General features: G+C 34.9%; 1 protein-coding gene across 11 annotated transcripts in view; it reads right to left on the reverse strand.

The window, feature by feature from the left end:
* Nucleotides 1-22,754, reverse strand: part of LOC132116215 (5'-AMP-activated protein kinase subunit gamma-2-like) — a 76,063-nt gene that overhangs the window by 2,559 nt on the left and 50,750 nt on the right. For all 11 annotated transcript variants that reach the window (XR_009425606.1, XM_059524915.1, XM_059524916.1 and 8 more), the window contains 9 exons: nucleotides 18,919-19,028; nucleotides 13,573-13,654; nucleotides 8,312-8,370; nucleotides 3,614-3,659; nucleotides 3,465-3,519; nucleotides 3,097-3,223; nucleotides 2,460-2,625; nucleotides 2,330-2,367; nucleotides 1,130-1,276 (listed from right to left, as the gene is read on the reverse strand). Coding sequence is in view for 10 of the 11 variants with exons in the window: in XM_059524915.1 (XP_059380898.1) it covers nucleotides 1,130-1,276; nucleotides 2,330-2,367; nucleotides 2,460-2,625; nucleotides 3,097-3,223; nucleotides 3,465-3,519; nucleotides 3,614-3,659; nucleotides 8,312-8,370; nucleotides 13,573-13,654; nucleotides 18,919-19,028 (830 nt within the window). In the remaining variant the exon portion in view is untranslated. The remainder of the gene's footprint in view (nucleotides 1-1,129; nucleotides 1,277-2,329; nucleotides 2,368-2,459; nucleotides 2,626-3,096; nucleotides 3,224-3,464; nucleotides 3,520-3,613; nucleotides 3,660-8,311; nucleotides 8,371-13,572; nucleotides 13,655-18,918; nucleotides 19,029-22,754) is intronic.

Genomic DNA, 22,754 nt, shown 5'->3' on the forward strand with positions numbered 1-22,754 from the left:
GTTCTTTAGTTCAACTAGAGGTGCTTTAGTTCACAATCTAAAGTTTTGAAACAAGAGTGACAAGAAGAACACCTCTGTAACAACTAAGTGCAGTTCTGGAGCATCTATTACCCAGATTATCTACAATATACCATCTAGAGCAACATAACCAAAAGCAAAGACCAAGAACAACTCAAGCATATCTCCTCTATAGTAAATTAGAGAAGCTCTTGAATATTTACAAACAAGAGCCACACTAAAATATGATCACACTAAAGGCTAAAAGCAGCTCTAGAGCAAGAGAGCACCCATCTATATCACTATATAATACCTTTTCTATAGTGAATGAGAACAGCTAAAGAATATATAGAACCAAGTGTGACACAAATATTACCAAAGAGCAGCTCTATCTAGAATATCGCTTTTATCTCTAGAATACATTACAAAAAAGAGCAGCTGCATAATACTATTAGCAAGATCTGCTCTAGAATATATTACCAAGAGCAATTCTATATTTCCTGTACAAAAAAACAAGAGCAACTGTTGACTGTTTTTAATCACTGTATAAAATACCTTACCAAGCACTGCTATATAATATTGAGTGACTAATTTTCTATAAGGAGGTTAAGCACCTGCTAAATTTTTACCAGAGCAAATATAGATCCAAGATATGCTCTAGAATAAATTACTAAGAGCAACACAAAAAATTTTCCACTATAAAAAGCAAGAGCATTTGCACAATATCTATCACAGCTCCAGCATATCTCATCTGTACTGAACTAAGTAATGATAGAATATATCTAAAAAGACCATGAAGACCTGCCTATCTATAAACACGATCTGCTCTAGAGTATATCACCAAGAGCAACTCTATTTCCACTACAAAGAGCTAGAGCAACTGCTGACTGTTACCAAGAGCAGATGTATAATACCTATTACAAAGAGCTGTTTTAGAATAAATTACAAAGAACAACTCAAAAAAAGGCAGATGCAGAATATATACTATAAAGAGCTAGTCTAGCATATTTCCTCAATAGTGGACTGAAGCATCTGAAGTAAACATATTAAACCAAGTACATATCTGTTTTTGGTCATAATAATTTTTTTTGCAGATTTATGAGAACAGAAAGACAACAATGGGAAAGCTCACCTCAGCCTTGACTATCCGATCTACTATCGTTTCCAGTGTCTCAAATCTGTTGCATTTCATGACCCCTTCAAAGTACTGTGACCTGTGCATCAGTGCCTGTGTCACGCTAATGTCCAGGTTGTTGTACGTCTTTTCAGCAGCAAGATTCTACAAACACACAAAGATAATTAACGTCTGTAGTACAGGGGGGTATTCCAGAAAGCAGGTTATGTGACATACCCGGGTATGTTTAAGAGTAAGTAAATGGATAACCTCAACTTTCGGTTCCAAAAACGGAGGTAACTTTCAGGTTAAGTTAGTTGTCATAGCAACTCACTCTCTGAACATAACCTGCTCCAGAGCAGGTTATGTTCCAGGATTAGTTCACTTCAGCGAGCCTTCAGTGGGCGTGACGGATACCGCACAACATTATATAATATTAGACTATGTAATATAGCCTATTATATATATATATATATATATATATATATATATATATATATGTATATATATATATATATATATGTATGTTAATGAGGAAGCGCTAATATAAGTAATAAATAAGGTAATATATTATTCTAATATGATTATTTATTTTATTGGCATATATAAGAGTTATCTGTTAATTATGTATTAAGAGGTATGTATAAATTATAAAACACTATGACAAGGTAATGTTTAACTTATATATATTTATATATTTTATTTATTATATGTTATATCTCACTGCATGGAGTGGCATTTTTCTATAATGTCTAAATTCTAAATCAAAATACATATCTGATATGACTTAATGTATAATTAGCATAAAACAAACAATATAATTCACATTCTCAAGTATTAAAGATTAAATGGAAAAAAATAAAAATGATTGCACAGCCATCAATTAGGTGGCGATATGCTCTAAGCATGTAAACAACTAATTAACAAAAGAAGAAGAAACAGCATGGCGCGCTTTTTCTTAGCGTCCGTTTCTATAGTGACTCGTCGATTCGTCGCTCTGTTGAGAATGTCTTGAGTCTTAACCAGGAACATACTCGGAGTTGAATTAACTTACTCTCGGACGAGTTTTTGGAACCACATACCTCGAGTAAGCAAGGTTTGGGGTTAATCAACCGAGAGTTCAGGTTTTAGTTCACGGTAAGTTAACCCTGCTTTCTGGAATACCCCCCAGGTCAAACGTTTTCCACATTCAACAATAAAATAATTGCATATACTTACAATGACATCAAATTTTGAATAAATATCTACAACTTTTCCTAAAAGGCAAAAATACACAGAAAATAAGTAATTTAATGAGTGTAAGAGTATTGGAATACACAAAATCTGTCTTTTTTCTTTCGAATCAAACCTGACTCGTCCACCACAGGCAGTGCTGACACTCTCCTCTCCACAAAGATGCTGAGTGCTTTGATGATTGGCGTGTCGGGGTGGATGAAGGCGATGTTGCTGTAGGTCCCGATGCTCAGCTCATCCAGTGTCTGCTTCATAAAGGCGGGCTTTGGCATCTCACACACCTGAGACACATAAGCACAAGCTACTTTGTCAGCGTTTGAATATTTTATAATTCAAGCAACATAAGAACATGAATAATTGTAGTAATTATATTGGCTGTCTGCCCTATTTTTCAGTATGTAAAGTACATTTTATTTTCCTCTGCAGTGCAGTTCTATGCAAGATATACTTCTGAGACTTTAACTAACCTCTGTCTTTTAAATACTTTGTGAGAGATGGAAGCGGTTTACAGAAGTATATAAAAGGCCATGGAACTGTGATCAGATAGATGACATTAATCTAGAGACTGTCTCTTCCTCTCCATCTGCTCTACTCCTCCCTTCCTTCGCACTTTTTCATCCTATTCATTCAATTCCTTCCTCATTCTTTGTCACTCTGGAGGATATGACTGTGTAACAGCATCGGTTAAACCTCAAACCCCTGAATGACCTGAATGCACAAGTGATACACATAGAACATACTGCTGAACTTACAAACAGCTGAAGGAATTTCAGGATCCTTTTGTGCGTCAAAATGTAAAGTGCATTTCCACTGACCGGGTCGATGACGGGTAACCGGTGGATCTTGTTTTTGATCAGTGAATACACCGCATCAAATATGCTGAAACACAAAACATACAGAGACAGAGAAAGTCAATTTCACTGCGGTGACCTGAGGAACAGATGGGTGACTTATGTGTGAGGCAATATGTGAGAGTGACAGAGTTTGTGGTTTACTAAAGGAACTCTAGTGGTTCACTACACTCATGTCCTCTATGTATAAGATCCCCCTACAGCATGCAACTTTCTATAGTAAGGCAATAAATGACATACATGCCAACACAGAAATTAATTGCTCTTACCTTGCATCTGGAAATATGTTCACTAAAGGCTTAAATGTTTCCTGTAGATAGAGCTCTGTTGTTTAAAAAAAAAAAAAGAAACATGAAAAACGTCTAGAAAAGCACAAAACACAAAGCACTAGAAAGAACCACCTGTGAGGATTTCTTACCTCTCCACGTCTCAATTTTATGCTCCTCAAGCTCATAGATTTGTACCTGAAACAAAACAAGAGATTGTAACTCAGATTGCAAACATATTCACATTTTAATGAAATTCTCAAAGTATACAGTAATAATAATAATACTTATAATAATTATAATAATAATAATAATAATAATAATTAGTAGTAGTTTATTATTATTATTAGTAGTAGTATAGTTGTAATGGTAGAAGTTATTAGTAGTATAATTACATTTATATGCAAGTATAAATATATATATATATAATATTAGTATAATTTATATATTTTTATTATAATAAAGTTATTGTAATCAATTATATTTTTTAAAAAATATAAAAATATGAAAATCGAAATTATGTAACAAAATAGCAATATGTAACTTATTAACAAATCACACTTATAATATTAACAATAATTATCATCATACTAATAAAAATATTATAAGACTATGATTCTGATCAGTATCATTATATAAAAATACATGTAAAATATTAATTATGTAACTTAAAAGCAATTTGTAACTTATTGAAAATCCATATTTATTCATAGTAACTATAATAATTATTATATATTATTATTATTAGTTGTTGTTAGCATTATAATTAGACATTTAGGTTTATAATAACAAGTTTAAACTTATGTAACTGTATGTGACTTATGTAAATTAACATATTTTATTAGGGATACACCAGAATGAAAATTCTGGGCCAAAAAACGAAACCGAAAATGCTTTTCAATAATCAATAATAATATTATGATTCAAAATCAATACAATAATATTACGAAATACTATAAAATACAATACAGTAATAGAATAATATAAAATAATTTTGTACGACTTTTTAATTGAACTTAATTTAATATAAGCATTCCTGCATTCGATGGCGTCAGGCACAATAATCATGCTGTCTAATCAGCATCTTGATATGCCCCACCTGTGAGGTGGATGGATTTTCTCGGCAAAGGAGAAGTGCTCACTAACACAGATTTAGACAGATTTGTGAACAATATTTGAGAGAAATAGGCTTTTTGTGTACATAGATAAAAGTCCTAGATCTTTGAGTTCAGCTCATGAAAAATGGGCTTTAAGCACTGATTTCTGGAACTGGTAAAAAGTGATGCAGGATTGTAGTCCCGACCTTTAGAAACGGTAATGCTGACTGAGTGAAAGTGAGACGCACATCACAAACAGCAGGCTTCTCACAGCGGCACCAATTAAAGAGCCACACTACACTACTGATGCAGGCTAACGTCTAAACCCACATGACTTATCATAAAAGCACGGCTGATCAGAGGATGCACAGCCTCCTGCTTCCATATGTTAGCTAATGATTACTGTGGACACGAGCGCTTGCATGCGCGTGTGCGCCTTTCAGTGCGTGATAAGACAATGGGACATGAAAATGGGTTAATGCTGAAGCTCATGATTTCTTGAAGGCTCTGGAGGGGAATGATGGGAAGAGAGCGCTTGGGAGCATGTGACAGAGCTTAAAGGGGACATATGCTTTATTGGAGATATAAATTCTATATAAAGATTTAGTAAATATGAAGTCCACTTGCACAGAATGTTGTACATTTAAGACTTCTGGGTGTAAATGATTTCTGTAAGAACTGGTTACTCCTTTCGGATAGTTTTATAGTTTGCTGGATTATTTATTAGGTCAGGCTAAATTGCTAAAAACTGAACAGGTGTTGATATCTAAATCACGACCTATTTTGCAGCTCACTTTCTTTTTAAATTTTTGCAAAACAAAGGATATAAAAGTTTAGGGTGATATTTTTATTCAGAAAGAATGCATTAAATAATCAAAAGTGATGCTAAATACATTAATAATATTACAAAAGATTACCATTTCAACCAAATTCTGTTCATCATGTTAGAATGATTTCTGAAGGTTTTTGTGTTAGTCTAGTGGAGATTATTGTCAGTATGTTGCATATGCGTATGAATATAAATAATTAAGCCACAGCTGTGCCTTTCCCCTAAACGCAGGTAGAAGCTTTACAGCACTTTCAACTACTTCCTGTGTCTGCAGAAAATAAATTGTGGGGTGTGAAAAAATTAGAGTATGTTGCTTTTACTCAGAGTGATTAGTGGTTTCTTTGCTCTTGCATAAATAAATTCACATGAATCCGTATTTAAGAACAAAGAGCAAAAACAAGGATATGAGCTTATAAATACTTATGAGCAGGAAGAGAAGTTTTGACAGTGAATTTGAGGCTGTGAATTATATAATAAGTAGCAACTCTATATTGAAAATTAAAGATAATATTAAATTACAGCAGTATAACTTCATAACCCTTGTAAGAAAACAAGCACTTTATTTACCATCCACATCAATTTAATTGTTTTGCAGGAGCAGTTATTGGCACAAAAGACAACAGATGCTGTAGTGTTTCTGGAACGTTTGATTCCTGAGCTCAGTGTGATCTGAACACAGTAATTGCAGAGCGCTGTATGTTATTATAAAGGACATGAGGTTCAAGAAAGGCTCATGGCTATTAACAGTCCATCTGCCAGCCGGCAAAGCTAAACGCAGCACTTTCACTGTATACATCTACATTCACTACCAGTGACTAAACTAAACTAAACTAAACTAAACTAAACGTAACTGTTTCAGGCCTAAAACTTCAGAATTTTGGCTGAAAACTGGGGAAAAAAATAAACACAAGAAATGGCCATAACTTTTAACTTGAATAAAATAAGAAAAAAAAAACAATACGAAAAAATAAATAAAAAAAAATAAAAAATAATAAATACATACAGCTATTTACATGTATAAAATACTATAAAATTTATTAAAAACAATGAAGTATAAAGTATTCAGTATTTCTGCTGATATATATATATATATATTTATTTATATTTATATATTTATACACACACACACACACACACACATATATATATATATATATATACCGATACACCCCCACACACACACCCACACATATATATATATAAAGACTTCTTATTAATAAAAATATTTTATATGATTCGCAATCGGGTTTTCGTAAAAATCATAGCACTGTCACTGCCACTATGAAAGTGTTAAATGATTTTATAAGTGCTATTGATTTTAAAGATTATTGTGCTGCACTGTTTTTAGATCTTTCAAAAGCATTTGACACAGTTGACCACTATGTTCTGTCTCAGAGATTGCTGGATATTGGAATGTCTCCAAAAGCTGTCAAATGGTTTGGCAACTATTTGAGTGGCAGAACACAAAGTGTTCATGTTGATGGTGTGTCCTCAAACTCATTATTTATACAAAATGGTGTTCCCCAGGGGTCCATTTTGGGTCCCATTTTATTTACTATTTATATGAATGACTTGTGTAAAAATGTAACAAATGCTAAATGTCATTTTTATGCGGATGATACTGTTTGTATTGTTCTGCTCCAGCCTTGACAAGTGCTATAGAGGATCTGCAATCTGCCTATATAATTATTCAGAAGAATCTTCAGAAATTGAGACTTGTACTAAACTCTGATAAAACTAAAATGATGTGCTTTTCTAAATCAAGGAAAACAGAAGATGCTAGTCAAATTGCTACACTAGACGAGAAAGTAATTGAACGAGTATCAGTCTATAAATATCTTGGTTTCCTTTTAGAAGAAAATTTGTCTTTCAAACAGCATATAGAGGGTCTAACAAAAAAAACTAAGAGTAAAGTTGGGTTTCTATTATAGAAACAAAGGATGTTTCTCTTTTAGTACAAGAAAAACACTTATACAAACAACATTTATGTCAATGCTGGATTATGGTGATATTTTATATATGCATGCAAACAAAGCTTCTTTGAAAATGCTGGATTCAATATATCATGCAGCACTAAGATTTGTGACTAATTCCAATTTTCGTACTCATCATTGCAACTTGTATGAGAGTGTTGGTTGGCCATCTCTGCACAATCGCAGGCTGGAACACTGGTATATTTTTCTTTTTAAGTCCATACTTGGTAAACTGCCTCCTTACTTATGTTCTCCAAAAGTCACTACCAGGAAGTGTAATCTTAGATCATATGGCCTAATCATGTATGATATCCCACGAACGCGAAATGTCTTAGGTGAAAGTGCTTTTAAAGTTTTTGCACCTTTTTCCTGGTATAAATTGCAGAATAAGCAAAAATTTGACTATTTACCGACAATGACACAATTTAAAATGAGGATAAAAAACTATTTGAGTACTAAATGCACATGTGCTGTTACTGAGTGCTGCTGGTGAATATGTTGAGATGATGTTTAAATTGCCAAAATGTATTTTTCTGTTAAATGTTTGTATATGTATTTTTAAAATGGAAATATTATTCTGCAGTCTTGGCCAGGATTCCCTTGAAAAAGAGTTTCTGAATCTCAATGGGATTATTTCCTGGTAAAATAAAGGTAAATAATAAAATTTAATTAAATTCCTAAAACAATGGTGCATGAAATCAAGATTATGTTTCAGACCTAGGACATTTCTGCTGAAACGAGAAAAAATATCATAAGAAATGCCATATAAAATCCTCTGTTATAAAAAAACTGGAAAATAAATAAACGAATAATAAAATAATCAATGACTAAATGAACAAATAAAAATAATATGACGTTTAACACAATAGAGTCTGAAATTGAGAGTACGTTTCTGGCCAAGGAGTACAGCATTTCTTCTGAAAACTAGAAAAAGCAGAATCCATTACATACCATGGGTGATTTGTAGTATCTGTGAAGTATGTTGATGAAGTCTGTGATGGTTAGCATGCCTGCAGAGAAACAAGAAACACACATTAACTCTGAAATCGTTAGTCTTCATTTGGACCACCTGTAAACCAGAAAAAAAAAAAACTGTGGAAGAACATGGGTCTCAGATAACAGTTTTCCTTCTCCTAGTACAATGGATCTCTTTGAGAAGGGAGGTTTTTAAGGGATGTGGCGCTTTGCCAGCCGTGATCTTAAGCAAATGAAAACTGATCTCAATATATAACCTTAACAGACTTCAACCACACAGATGAACATGATACTGGAAGAGACAGTAGGTCAGCATCACTGCAGTGTCATAGAGGAGACTCACAGGAGCAATGAGTGTTATCTGAGAGGGCAGCATTTACAACATTACATAAAGCCTGGCAGCAGACTAGCGGACACAGTCTTACTCAGTGCCGGAGGAAAGCAGAGAGAGTTACTGCCACGGCGTAATCACTCGCTTGATTAAAAGGTGATGAAGGGTGCAGGCGTATTTATATCTGTTCCTCAAGCCGACCAACATTATGGCCTCAGTCTTAATCAGCAAGAGGAGAAATGAGGGTGCTGTGGTGCTTCAGACGTAGTCTAGATGGTCTCAGTCTATTAAAACATACTACTTTTTTAAACTTGCTGAAGTATTTAGTGTTGTTTGATTGGTAAACAAATTGATTTTAAAATTCAAATTCAAATTAGTCACTTGTAAGATCTTTCATAAGATCATAATGTGTTTTAAAAAAAAGTAACTTGTTTAAAATATTTAAGGAAATGTTTATTTTGCTTCAATAATATTACTGTTACTATCACTTTATTATTTTTAATTTATGTGACCATTTATCATTAATATATTAGGATATATAATATTATTATGATTACATATAATAATGATATAATTAAATTTTATGTCAATTTATGTTCATACTATAGGTATACAATTTTATTTTATTTACAAAATATAAGTATTTTTATATTATTTATATATTATAATTAATTAAATTTTAAATTTAATTTTAAATTATAAATATATTAGTTAATATTTTATGTCTAATTATTAATACATGATAATAATAAATTACTAAATTACTTAATTTATATACTATGAATAGTGTTTTTCTTACATTTCTGTACAATAGATTATATGAAATATTGTTTATGATTTTAGCATGTCACCAACTTTTTAGTTTTACAGTTCATAATATATTTTACAGAACTCTATCATAATCAGAAGCGGTGTTAATTAATTTAAATATATTTAAGTAAATGTTTATTTAGCTTATTTAATAATATTGTTGCATATCTTATTTGAGAATAATAAATATTATTATATGTTATTAATCATATTTAAATATTATAACTTATATTTATAAAAATATATATACAGCTGAAAAGCTTTTAATAAGCAAGTACTGGACCCGTCGTGGTGATTTGAGAGTTACGCTGACAGAGACTCCTAACGGAGCTCTCAAAGGTGAGAGATTTAAAAACTCCGCTAATTAATATCACCACCCACACCTCCACCTGCTCTCCTTCCCTCTGACAAACAAACAAAGCTCCATTTAACATTAATAACTTCTACTAATGGCATGAGGGTGAGTAAACGATGACAGAATTTTATTTTTAGTGAACTATCTCTTTAATAAGTGCTTTATTTGGGCCTGAGTGACTCAGCACTTCAGACACACTCATATGGACCTTTATCAATGCTGAGAGGCTTATGGTAGACCAGCACAGATCAGCAGCCTGGGGAGAACAAGCAAATCTACCAAAACAGCCACAGCTGTCCACACAAAGCAGGAAATAGGAGGCTTTATGAGGGTGATATTACATTTATAACTGCATTTTATTTATCAGATATGTTACACGGTGTTTACAGGGGCTCGTTAAAGACTGTATCCTGTAGATTGTCAGTTATAATTTTATTATATCTCTTGAGAGGACAGATACTGTCTCTGGATGCCTCAGAGGACGTCTATTTACAGTTAGATATTTGATATTCAGTGGATTAGTCTCTGAGTCAGTCTCTCAGGACACTCATGAGTTTTCGCTCCGGGGACTCATTCAGTCTCTGTGGTTGGTGTCGAATGGGTACCCCAGCATGGCACCTTCATAATTAAAGGACGAGTTTTATAAGGTGAAGCCACTTAATCCGGGTTATAATTTAATTTTTTTTTTTATTTTAGATCAGGACTAAATGATTTTATCATCCTTGCTGATGTAATCAAGAACTCTGTTTATTTCTTATATAATTATAGTCTCTCTTATAAACACAAAAATTCCCTTTTTTTTTTTTTTTTAATAAAGATGGATGGAAGATTTCAGTTAAATTAATAAAACTATTAAAGTAAAATGTATTCATTTATATACTATAACAATATTATTATTATAAGATTTAAAAATAAATAGGGTTAACCCGTTGACATGGTTAACCACCAGATGCTCCTGTCAACCCTATTGGCAAAGGGCATCTCAGGAGCCACACTCCATTGGTTTGAGTCTTACCTCTCAGATAGGTCTTTCAAGGTATCTTGGAGAAGTGGGGTGTCCAAGTCACAACATCTAACTACTGGAGTGCCTCAGAGTTCAGTTCCTGGACCACTTCTCTTCTCTGTTTAGATGGTATCACTAGGCTCTTTCATTCAAAAACTTGGCTTTTCATACCACTGCTATGCTGATGACACTCAACTCTACCTCTCATTCCATCCTGATGATCCAACGATAGCTGCTTGCATCTCCGCTTGTCTAACAGACATTTCTTGTTGGATGAAGGCCATCACCTTAAACTCAACCTTACCAAGATAAAACTGCTTGTGGTTTCATAAAGCAAATTGTTTCATCATAATTACACCATCCAGTTTGGCACATCAACCATAACTCCTTCAAAAAAAGCCTGAAACTTTGCAGTTGATGATCAGCTGACGCTCTCCGACCACTTTGCTAAACCTGCCCGGTCTTGCAGATTTGCTTTATTCAACATCAAGAAGATCGCTGTCTAGAACTCTCTATTGTAATTATATTCTTCTTGCGGCTGGTTTTTTTTTTTTTTTTTTTTTTAACTAACATTAGCTTTTCTAATATTTTTGTATTCTACCTGTTGTCTTATTATTTATTATACAATTTAAGGGATAGTTCATTTTGAAATAAAAATTTTTGTATGTTTTAGCTTACCTCAAGGGCATCCAAGATGTAGGTGTTTTTGTTTCCGCAGTAGCTTAAATTTTGATATTTTTAGTTCAAACTATTCTTGTCTGTCACACATGTAATGCAGGTCTATGTTCACCACCTCAAAGAGCATGCACAGAGAAGTCCAAATTAAACAATTCCCCATCGTAAGTACACATTGATGGCCTAAGACACGAAACGAGCGGTTTGTGTGAGAAAACGAACAGTATTTATATCATTTTTACCTCTTGTACACAAACACGTCTAAGTGATCTGAGGGCGCGCGCTTCCTGGTGTATGACGTGTGCGCACATTCTGGCTTAGTCTGCGCAAGCAACAGAAAGTGCCAGAAGTGATCTCCCGTGCGTGTACATCACTAATTGTTTACACAGAACAGAGATTGTAGGTAAGACAGCTAATAGAAATGGTACTAATTTGCACTTACCCGGGATGTTTAAACTGATGTAAAAGAAAACAATTACGTATGCTTGCGCGAACTCATCCGGAAGTGGTGAGTTTTCACGCATTCCCAATTTATGAGCCTTCTCTCTTGAAGTTATGGTTGATTGCTCTTTAGCTGGATATCAACACACCCATAAACTTACTAAAGTTGGTTTATAATGCACCATATAATCGTTGCGATAATAATAAAAATACAACACAGTACTCACTCTATTGACAGCGTGCCATTGGGTCCCTCTGGCCTTGGACGTCGCCTCCAGTTTATACGCTGCAAACTAAACACAACGTGCAAAATGCTGCGGCTCAGCAGCAGAGAAAACTCAGGATCTTCAGTCAGGCAGGTGTGTGATGTGATACTGTCAATGTCCTCGTCGTCGTCTTGTAAAATGTTCCATTCGTGACAACATATGCTCTCCACTTCTGTTGGCATCTCACAACACTTGCTACAAGAACACCCCCAATTCTGAAGAGATCTCTGTCTCTCTGAGGCTTGAAGACGTGCTGCTGCAGCGGATACTTCCTCCATCGCTCTGAGTTCTTGATCTGTGTATTCCGGTTCAAATAAATATGGTTGCGAAAAAAATTCAACGTTGTCTGTTGATATATCGAAATCGTCTTCCATTGCGATTTCCTGTACGTCTAAATATGTTTAGATCTTCACAGTGAAAGGTATCACTTCCGAAATCTCTGTGTAAACAATGAATGACGTACACGCGAGATCACTTCCGGCATTTTCCGGTGCTCGCGCAGACTAAGCCAGAACACGCACACACATCACACACCAGGAAGCGCGCGGGCCCTCAGATCACTTGGACGTGGTTGTGTACAAGAGGTAAAAACTATATAAATACTGTTTACTAAATACTCTTTAATTTGTACTTCTTTGAGGTGGTGACCATAGACCTGCATTATATGACTGACAGACAAGAAAGAATGGTTTGACCTAAAAATATCAAATTTAAACTACTGTGGAAACAAAGACACCTACATCTTGGATGCCCTTGAGGTAAGCTAAAACATACCAAAATTTAATTTCAAAGTGAACTTTCCCTTTAACAAAAGCAAAAAGGCCTCTAACACTAGCTTTTTCTATTCTATCGGCTTTCTTTTTTGTTATTTATTATATAATAAAAAAAATAAAGCAAATTTTGCTTAACTTACAGAAATCTTTACTCCACTTTTAGTGGAGCCTAAGGCCAATGCTGCGACTCCAGTCAGCACACGCTTCTATTTTAAGCAGGTTTTGTCATGGTAACAGATAAGAATCTGTATCAAAGGACTGCTGAGTGCTGTAGAGGGTGACAGGAAGTATCATCTCCAGTCTGAATCTCTTCTAGGCCACAGAGATCTGGACATATATGTTATGCTCTCTTAGAGAGCCTGCCAAAGAGCAGCTCCACTTACAAGCCTTGGTTTAAGAAGCAACAGATAAGTAAAACTTTCTTGGAAACTGATAAGACTTCGGTAACCAAAGGGTACGAACAATTTCAATACTTATAACAACTTCCACTGTCAACGATGAGGTGCTTGTACTTTAAAAATGGGTCCTTGTCACACATCTCAAACAGTACCTGATTTTGTTTTCATTATCAGAACATACTCACCCACAAAACTCTGTTTCTTGGTCTCCCACAGAGGGGCAGCTCGGACCCCATTGGCCACCAAGGCAAAAAAGGCCTTTTTTACCTAAAAAGAAAAGGACAAAAATATTTATGTAATGTCACATTTCACACCTATTTTTTTGCACCATCAGTGACAGGAAGAGGGCACTGTTTACTCCAAGCATCCAAGATTAAATGAAATTAATATTCTTTACAGCCAAAGAGGCGTATCCAAATATACGGTATGCACACAAATATAAAGTATAATTACATAATTACAACAAAACCCATGTCCACACTTGTTTAAGCATTCTGACACAAGCAAAATACCTTTACCATGGGAAATAATTAGAAAATTTTAATTATGCATTAAATAATGTATTTAAATAATGCATTAACTGTTACTTGAAATATATATATATATATATATATATATTATATTAAATTATATTAATATTAAATTAAAATTAAATTTATGCATTTAGCAGACGCTTTTATCTAAAGCGACTTAGAGTGCATTCAATCAATTTTTACCTATCACACACACACACACACACACACACACACACACACACACACACACACACACACACACAGGTGCTGGTCATTATAATTAGAATATCATCAAAAAGTTGATTTCACTAATTCCATTCAAAAAGTGAAACTTGTATATTATATTCATTCATTGCACATAGACTGATATATTTTAAATGTTTATTTCTTTTAATTTTGATGATTATAACCGACAACTAAGGAAAATCCCAAATTCGGTATCTCATAAAATTTGAATATTACTTAAGACCAATACAAAGAAAGGATTTTTAGAAATCTTGGCCAACTGAAAAGTATGAACATGAAAAGTATGAGCATGTGCAGCACTCAATACTTAGTTGGGGCTCCTTTTGCCTGAATTACTGCAGCAATGCGGCGTGGCATGGATTCGATCAGTCTGTGGCACTGCAACTTCTGCATTGTTGGGTCTGGCATATCGCATCTTCCTCTTCACAATACCCCATAGATGTTCTATGGGGTTAAGGTCAGGTGAGTTTGCTGGCCAATTAAGAACAGGGATACCATGGTCCTTAAACCAGGTACTGGTACCTTTGGCACTGTGTGCAGGTGCCAAGTCCTGTTGGAAAATGAAATCTGCATCTCCATAAAGTTGGTCAGCAGCAGGAAACATGAAGTGCTCTAAAACGTCCTGGTATAAGGCTGTATTGACCTTGGACCTCAGAAAACACAGTGGACCAACACCAGCAGATGACATGGCACCCCAAACCATCACTGACTGTGGAAACTTTACACTGGACCTCAAGCAACATGGACTGTGTGCCTCTCCTCTCTTCCTCCAGACTCTGGGACCCTGATTCCCAAAGAATATGCAAAATTTACTTTCATCAGAGAACATAACTTTGGACCACTCAGCAGCAGTCCAGTCCTTTTTGTCTTTAGATGCTTTTGATGCTGTCTGTTGTTCAAGAGTGGCTTGACACAAGGAATGCGACAGCTGAAACCCATGTCTTGCATACGTCTATGCGTAGTGGTTCTTGAAGCAATGACTCCAGCTGCAGTCCACTCTGTGTGTATCTCCCCCACATTTTTTGAATGGATTTCATTTCACAATCCTCTCCAGGGTGCCTCTTCAATCCAAGCCAAAAACTGCTAAACGGAGCGATCACACTAGTCAAATGAACCAGGCTTTGGGGGTCAAACACACTCCAGCATGGTTAAGATTGCCTAGTGTGAGCACACCCTAATTTTTCTCCCACAGCCCTCACACATGAGTCTCTACGCGGCCATCAAGTGTTTTCCCGTGCCGCACTCTGCGATCGAGCAGGTCTCTACTCGGAAGTTGCCTGTTATAATGTTATGATCGAGGCTCTGGACTCTGAGCATAAATTGGTTTTTCTATAACAAACTATAAGTTTTTCTATAAAAACGTTAATGTTCTGGCAGTGACAAATGCCTTGTTTTATATTTAATTTAATTACATCATTGTTAAAATTTTAGATTTAGGCTACAATAAATATTTTAACTGCTACTATTTAAAAGGAACACTGCTGTAAAAAGCACCTTATTTGTTAAAAGTGTTTGCAAACCAAATGTTATTACACTTTTGTTCATATACCAGTAGGCCTACTTTTAAATGAAAAAAAGTGCACAATACTCTACTTTTGAATGCATTATTAGTTTTTTTGCATAACAATATGATTAATTGCAATTAATCGCAAACAATAATGCGATTAATCACGATTTAAAATGTTAATCGTTGCTCAGCCAGATATAATTATATTGCTTAGCCGATTACCTCTATGAAAAGCAAATAACATTTTGAAGCAATTTAAGGAAAAAAAAGAAAGAAAGAAAAAAGAAAGAAGAAAAAAAACAAGGAATTCTTCTATTATCTTTAAGCATAAATATCTCCTCGCAAAGTGCTTCTATGATGACTCACTCAAAGCAAGCACGTAACCTGAGGTGGGCGACCAGGCCTGTATGAACCTGTAGAATGAGTATATCTTTCCAACCCTTTAAAAAAACTCTGTTCTGCACTTTGGCTGGCATGTCATTGATTACAACAGGCACAAATCCAAATCCAATTAACGGAAACCATGCATAATCTTGTCGAATTCTTAAAATGTTGTAATTGTTAGTACCAGCTAAAGTTGAGCACAAAGCCTTCATCGTCTTGGAATAAATTCCACCAAGGAGGATTTGGGCAGGCCGATCCTTCAAACACCGTCAATACTGCCATGGAGCCAAACAAAGCATTAATCATGGCGTCTTAAATAAATCATGCAAGATGTTCCAGCCCAATCTGAGATTATTAAACATTAATCGAGCCATAGCAAGGTTGGCCTTTCTGCTGTATAGAAGCTGTTGTGAACTGGGCGATGAGACTGACGGCTAGTACATCACTGCTGTGAGTCAGTGATCAGGAACACAAGCTTGGATCTTCTGTCCAAAACAATCCCGCCGGCAGCAAGAAGACCATTCATCTAGGATTTATCAAATATTTACACGTATCAACTAGGGCTGGGCGATATGGAGCAAAAAATATATCTCGATATATTTTGCTATATCTCGATATACGATATATATCTCGATATCTTTACAGGAAAAATAACCCCCCAAAAACTACTGCAAAAACAAATATGCCAAATATTACATGTTTAGGGCCCTATGAAACTTTTTATTTTTTCTTCACCATATGTTTTATTGTTACCTAATTCTGTGTTTTAGCATGTGTAATTATTTAAATGCATAAAAACAACTTCATTAGTTCTTAAAAAATTCTACACTAATTCTTACAATAGCCTTATGTGAAATGTTTTTTCCCTTCAGAAATTCTGTGTATTTACATTTTTCTGGTTATCAAATGAAGGCATAAAACATTAATTTAATTTATCTTTTAATTATTTAAAATTAAGCAAACTTTATTTTTTGGTAAACAAAGGGGATTTACTATTAAAAATAAAACATGGAAGAAATGTTGTGTGATTATTCCTTTAAAAATTATGTTCGTTTCTTTTTAATAGTAATAGTAGTGGGCTATGTACATTCTGCTGAACAATAGTACTAGACTTCTGGCAAATACTTTTATTTTGACGAACCGTTACAGTTCTGTGTATGTGATACTACAGTCTATGATGTGATATATGACGCTAGTTTTACTCAAATCAAACGGTCAGATGCTCATGAAGTGACTGTCAGAGCAGTTCTGGATGTGTTTACGTCCTGATTTAGTGAGATGACAGAAGCTGAAATCACCGCGAGCGTCACGCACGCTTCTGTGTGTTTAATGAATGAAGACGCGCTTCTGCGCCAACACAGACATGCAGGATTCATATTTAAATCGACCTTTACAGCTTAATATTTGCATATATTAGTCCATATCGTGATATGATATAAGTGCAATGACCTACTTTTGATTAATTAATTCAAAATTTGACAAATGCCGTGCCATTCCGCGTTAAACTGTAAATTCTGTTTTTATGACTGGATTCTGCGATTCCCTTCGCGTTTTCTGCATCGTGGAAATCATTGGGCCATACAGTAGACATCTGCCTGCTGTTCGCCCGATTCCGAAAACCGAAGTATCTCCATATAATGGAGCCAGTTGTCCTTTTTTTTGAGACTAGTTCTATACACGCGAGGGGAGGGGGGACAAAAGCAAGGAGGCGGGGGGCGAGCGAGCGGGGGCGAGCACAGCACAGAGAAGGCAAACAAGGAAAGTGGCGGAATCAGAATTAAATATAAACAATATATCGATATTTACGATATGTCAAAATCCATATCGTGTTTAAAAAATATCTCGATATATTTTAAATATCGAGATATCGCCCACCCCTAGTATCAACATTGGAGCAGTGACTTCGTGGGTTCCCGAGCCTGAGTATTGAACGTGCAATACCGGATTAGACTGGAAACATATGCTGATCACACGGTATGTGATATGTGTTACATGAGAACAGCAGATGAAAACATCAATATGTGGTATAACAAGCCACCAGGAAAAGATACAGATGAAGATAGAAAGAGACAGTGAGAGACAAACGGGACAAGTGAAGATAGATTAGAGATTATGAAACTGCATCCTTTCTAAAAACTGCAGCATTCTGACTGAGAGGTCATGTGATCAGCTGAAGATAACAGCATATGGATGATTTTGAAAACATTAATGCACTAACAAATGAAAAAGATACTAAGTAGGGATGCACAATATATTCATATCATATTGGTTATCTGTGGATAATTTTTACATTTATTTTGAATATATTGATTTATTTGGAATATTTAACAGTGCATGTTCATTTTTCCCTAGTTTTACATTTATTTAACCTTTGCCGTCATCTAACATTCACTTTAATATACTAATTCACTATAAAACACTTGAATGAAAATGCATACATTTAATACAATTATTAAATATAATCTTCATAAAATTTCGAAATGAATATTCATTTTTCATACTACATTATACTGTTAATTATAATATAATTGTCTAAAATCACCTGTAGATTTTTTTTATTTATTTAGATAAAAAAGGGACATGTTACAGAAGTGTAATACACTGGTGTAGAAACTCAGAAATTGCTAGTAAATTTGACAAATAATAAAAAAAAATGTCAATAACATTAAATTAAACATTTTTAAGCAGAAAAAAATGAAACCGTATTTTTTGTAAAACACAATACACTTTAATCAATAACCTGCCCCCCACACACACACCCAAAAAAAACATGGTTTTTCATTAACTAATTTTGCAGAGCGAGTATTTTGTAAGTCATGGTAAACATGTCTGACATAGATTTGTTATCAGTGACATAAACTCATCCACAGAGCTCTTACCTGCAGCGTTGTGTCAAAGACCACGAGCTTGGAGCTGGTAGGGACGATGTCATAGCACTTATGTGACTTCATAAATCGCATGTAAATGTCACTCTCAGATTGTTCGACAGCTGTAAAGACAGCAATAAACGAAAACAAGTCAATATGAAAAGTAAAGTGAGACATAAGTACAAGTCAATAAGTTGTTAAGCACAAACAGCACACTGCCTGCTAGAAGGCTGGGTCGGGGGGATGGTGCCCGAAGCGTAAATTATAAGAAAAAACAAGGAATCCTTACTCCCTGTCTAAACCGAATGCGTGGTGCAACAAAATACTATAGAATCACTGATCTATAATACAGATTCACGTATAGATCAGTCAATAGAACTCATTATAATCAGTGATGCTGACTACACTGGATGCGGCGCGACAAATTCCCCTGAAAGTAAACTGCTGCCGTGTTCTGTTTATAACATGCTGACACAGATTTCAAATGATTTTCAATGGTCGCTTTGTCGCATCCGGTGTAGATAGCCTTTTGCTGACGTTGCGCATAAATATAAAAAATAAATATAATAATAATGTAATAATAATAATAATAATGTATAATAGTAATAATAAAGTATTATTTTTATTATTAATTTTCATATTAATATGATTTACATTTATACTGTGTAAATAAATGTTAAGTCAGATTTTAACATGTACATTAAATATTTTTACAGAAAGATAATTGATAATTCTTATTAACATGTGTTACCTGATACTTAATACATTTATAGTCTATAATATAACATGCACTATAAGTTAATAACAATAACAATAATAATAATAATAATATCATTATTATTAATATGTTTATGATTGTATGATAATATGAGTCATGTTAAAATATAACATGTACTATAAGTTAATAACAATAACAATAATAATAATAATAATATCATTATTTTATGTATATTATCTTATAATATGATACTTATATTTAATCAACTTATATAATGTAAAGAAAATATAAAGTGAAACAAATATAATATAAATATATAGAAATATATAGAAATATTAAGAAAAAATAAAGATAACTTACATTAATAATAATAATAATAATAATAGAAAATGTAAGGTAATAAAGTATTATTATTTATCGGGGCTTTTCCATTGTGTACTAAAAACAAATTATTAAAATACTATCTAGAAAATTCCTAGCAATCAAGAAAAAATAATAATAATAAAACCCCATTGTAGTAGATCTGGCAGCATGACACAAATGGGTGACACAAACTCACTGAACTGTGAACTCTGATGTCTCTTTTGTTGTTTCTTTCAGCAGCATCCTGCCTAATGTCCCCAGTTGCCATGGTAATTCTTACAGTAGTATTCTTAGACACTGAACTGCTTCTTCAGAAGCTGTCTAGACTGAAAACACCACTGAAATCTTTTGTCGCATGGCTGTATGTGCGGTCTAGGACTCCGGTGCATCTCACCCCACAGTATCTGACTGTTTCCACAAACATTGATCAAAAGACCTAGTGGAGAAAGCAGCTCTTACTGACAGCAAAATGCACTGCTTTGTGTTCATACACACTTGATTGACAGTTTCTACTCAGAATCTGTTTTGAACCACTGCTTTGAGAAACTTAACATCTGACTCACAACCCTGTCCAAACTACAATGAATTTTCAGTAAGTGATTGAACACAACATTTATTTTACTATGCTAGGCCACAAAAAGCATTCAGTACGATGAAGTTATCAAAAGCCTGGTGTTCTAAGTATTTCTCACCATTGATTCAGCTCAGCGCTGTTTAACACTACTGGCTATTGTCAAAGAATAGTCCTGCAGTAGGTATAGTATTAGCTCATGGAAACGATTAAAATAGGACAGTCCAGCTGCTGCTGCTCGAGGAACATTTACTGAGGGGTTTCAAAAAAATAAACACTGAAAAGCTTGCAGCTGAAACAATATGTACTTTGTGAGAAGTTAGCATACTTTTAATATGCTAAAACAATGTAAAGTGTATGCAAAACAACTCTGCAAAGAGTGAAAACACTGTGGTGCTTTAAAATAACACAAAAGTCTTTGAACATCCAGACTTGTCTGGCATAGCAACAGGGTCAACCAATGACATGAGCTTGTGGGCGGGACTATGTATGTAATTCAAAGTGCTTAAAGGGGTCATGAACTGAGAAATCAAAATTCCCTTGATCTTTTGACCTATAAGAGCTCATTGTACTATAAAAGCATCTTGTAGGTTTCAGAACTCAAATCTTTCTTGTTAGTCTAAAAACAGCATATTGAAGCCAATCTTCCAAAACATGGCTCTATGATGTAATACTGTGGATAAGCACCACCTCTGCAGAAGAAGATAAATGCCTGCTTCTACATCACTGCCTGTTTAGCTCCGCCCACCGATTCGCATGTGTAGTTTAAATAATGAGAGAGGCGAACAAAGGTCTATGCATAAACCAAACTATAAAGATGGCTCTGAAAACAACTGCAGTGCCAAATTGTGGTTTTTGCAACCCCTTTCTTCTGAACCCAACGTTAGGAAAGAGTGGATGAACTTTATTTTTATTTTATTATACATACAACCCGAATTCCGGAAAAGTTGGGATGTTTTTTTAATTTTAATAAAATGAAAACTAAAAGACTTTCAAATCACATGAGCCAATATTTTATTCACAATAGAACATAGATAACATAGCAAATGTTTAAACTGAGAAAGTTTACAATTTTATGCACAAAATGAGCTCATTTCAATTTTGATTTCTGCTACAGGTCTCAAAATAGTTGGGACGGGGCATGTTTACCATGGTTTAGCATCTCCTTTTCTTTTCAAAACAGTTTGAAGACGTCTGGGCATTGAGGCTATGAGTTGCTGGAGTTTTGCTGTTGGAATTTGGTCCCATTCTTGCCTTATATAGATTTCCAGCTGCTGAAGAGTTCGTGGTCGTCTTTGACGTATTTTTCGTTTAATGATGCGCCAAATGTTCTCTATAGGTGAAAGATCTGGACTGCAGGCAGGCCAGGTTAGCACCCGGACTCTGCTACGACGAAGCCATGCTGCTGTTATAGCTGCAGTATGTGGTTTTGCATTGTCCTGCTGAAATAAACAAGGCCTTCCCTGAAATAGACGTTGTTTGGAGGGAAGCATATGTTGCTCTAAAACCTTTATATACCTTTCAGCATTCACAGAGCCTTCCAAAACATGCAAGCTGCCCATACCGTACGCACTTATGCACCCCCATACCATCAGAGATGCTGGCTTTTGAACTGAACGCTGATAACATGCTGGAAGGTCTCCCTCCTCTTTAGCCCGGAGGACACGGCATCCGTAATTTCCAACAAGAATGTCAAATTTGGACTCGTCTGACCATAAAACACTATTCCACTTTGAAATAGTCCATTTTAAATGAGCCTTGGCCCACAGGACACGACGGCGCTTCTGGACCATGTTCACATATGGCTTCCTTTTTGCATGATAGAGCTTTAGTTGGCATCTGCTGATGGCACGGCGGATTGTGTTTACCGACAGTGGTTTCTGAAAGTATTCCTGGGCCCATTTAGTAATGTCATTGACACAATCATGCCGATGAGTGATGCAGTGTCGTCTGAGAGCCCGAAGACCACGGGCATCCAATAAAGGTCTCCGGCCTTGTCCCTTACGCACAGAGATTTCTCCAGTTTCTCTGAATCTTTTGATGATGTTATGCACTGTAGATGATGAGATTTGCAAAGCCTTTGCAATTTGACGTTGAGGAACATTGTTTTTAAAGTTTTCCACAATGTTTTTACGCAGTCTTTCACAGATTGGAGAGCCTCTGCCCATCTTTACTTCTGAGAGACTCTGCTTCTCT

The sequence above is a fragment of the Carassius carassius genome, chromosome 35 (genome assembly GCF_963082965.1).
Source record: "Carassius carassius chromosome 35, fCarCar2.1, whole genome shotgun sequence".
In the NCBI taxonomy this organism is placed as follows: Eukaryota; Metazoa; Chordata; class Actinopteri; order Cypriniformes; family Cyprinidae; genus Carassius; species Carassius carassius.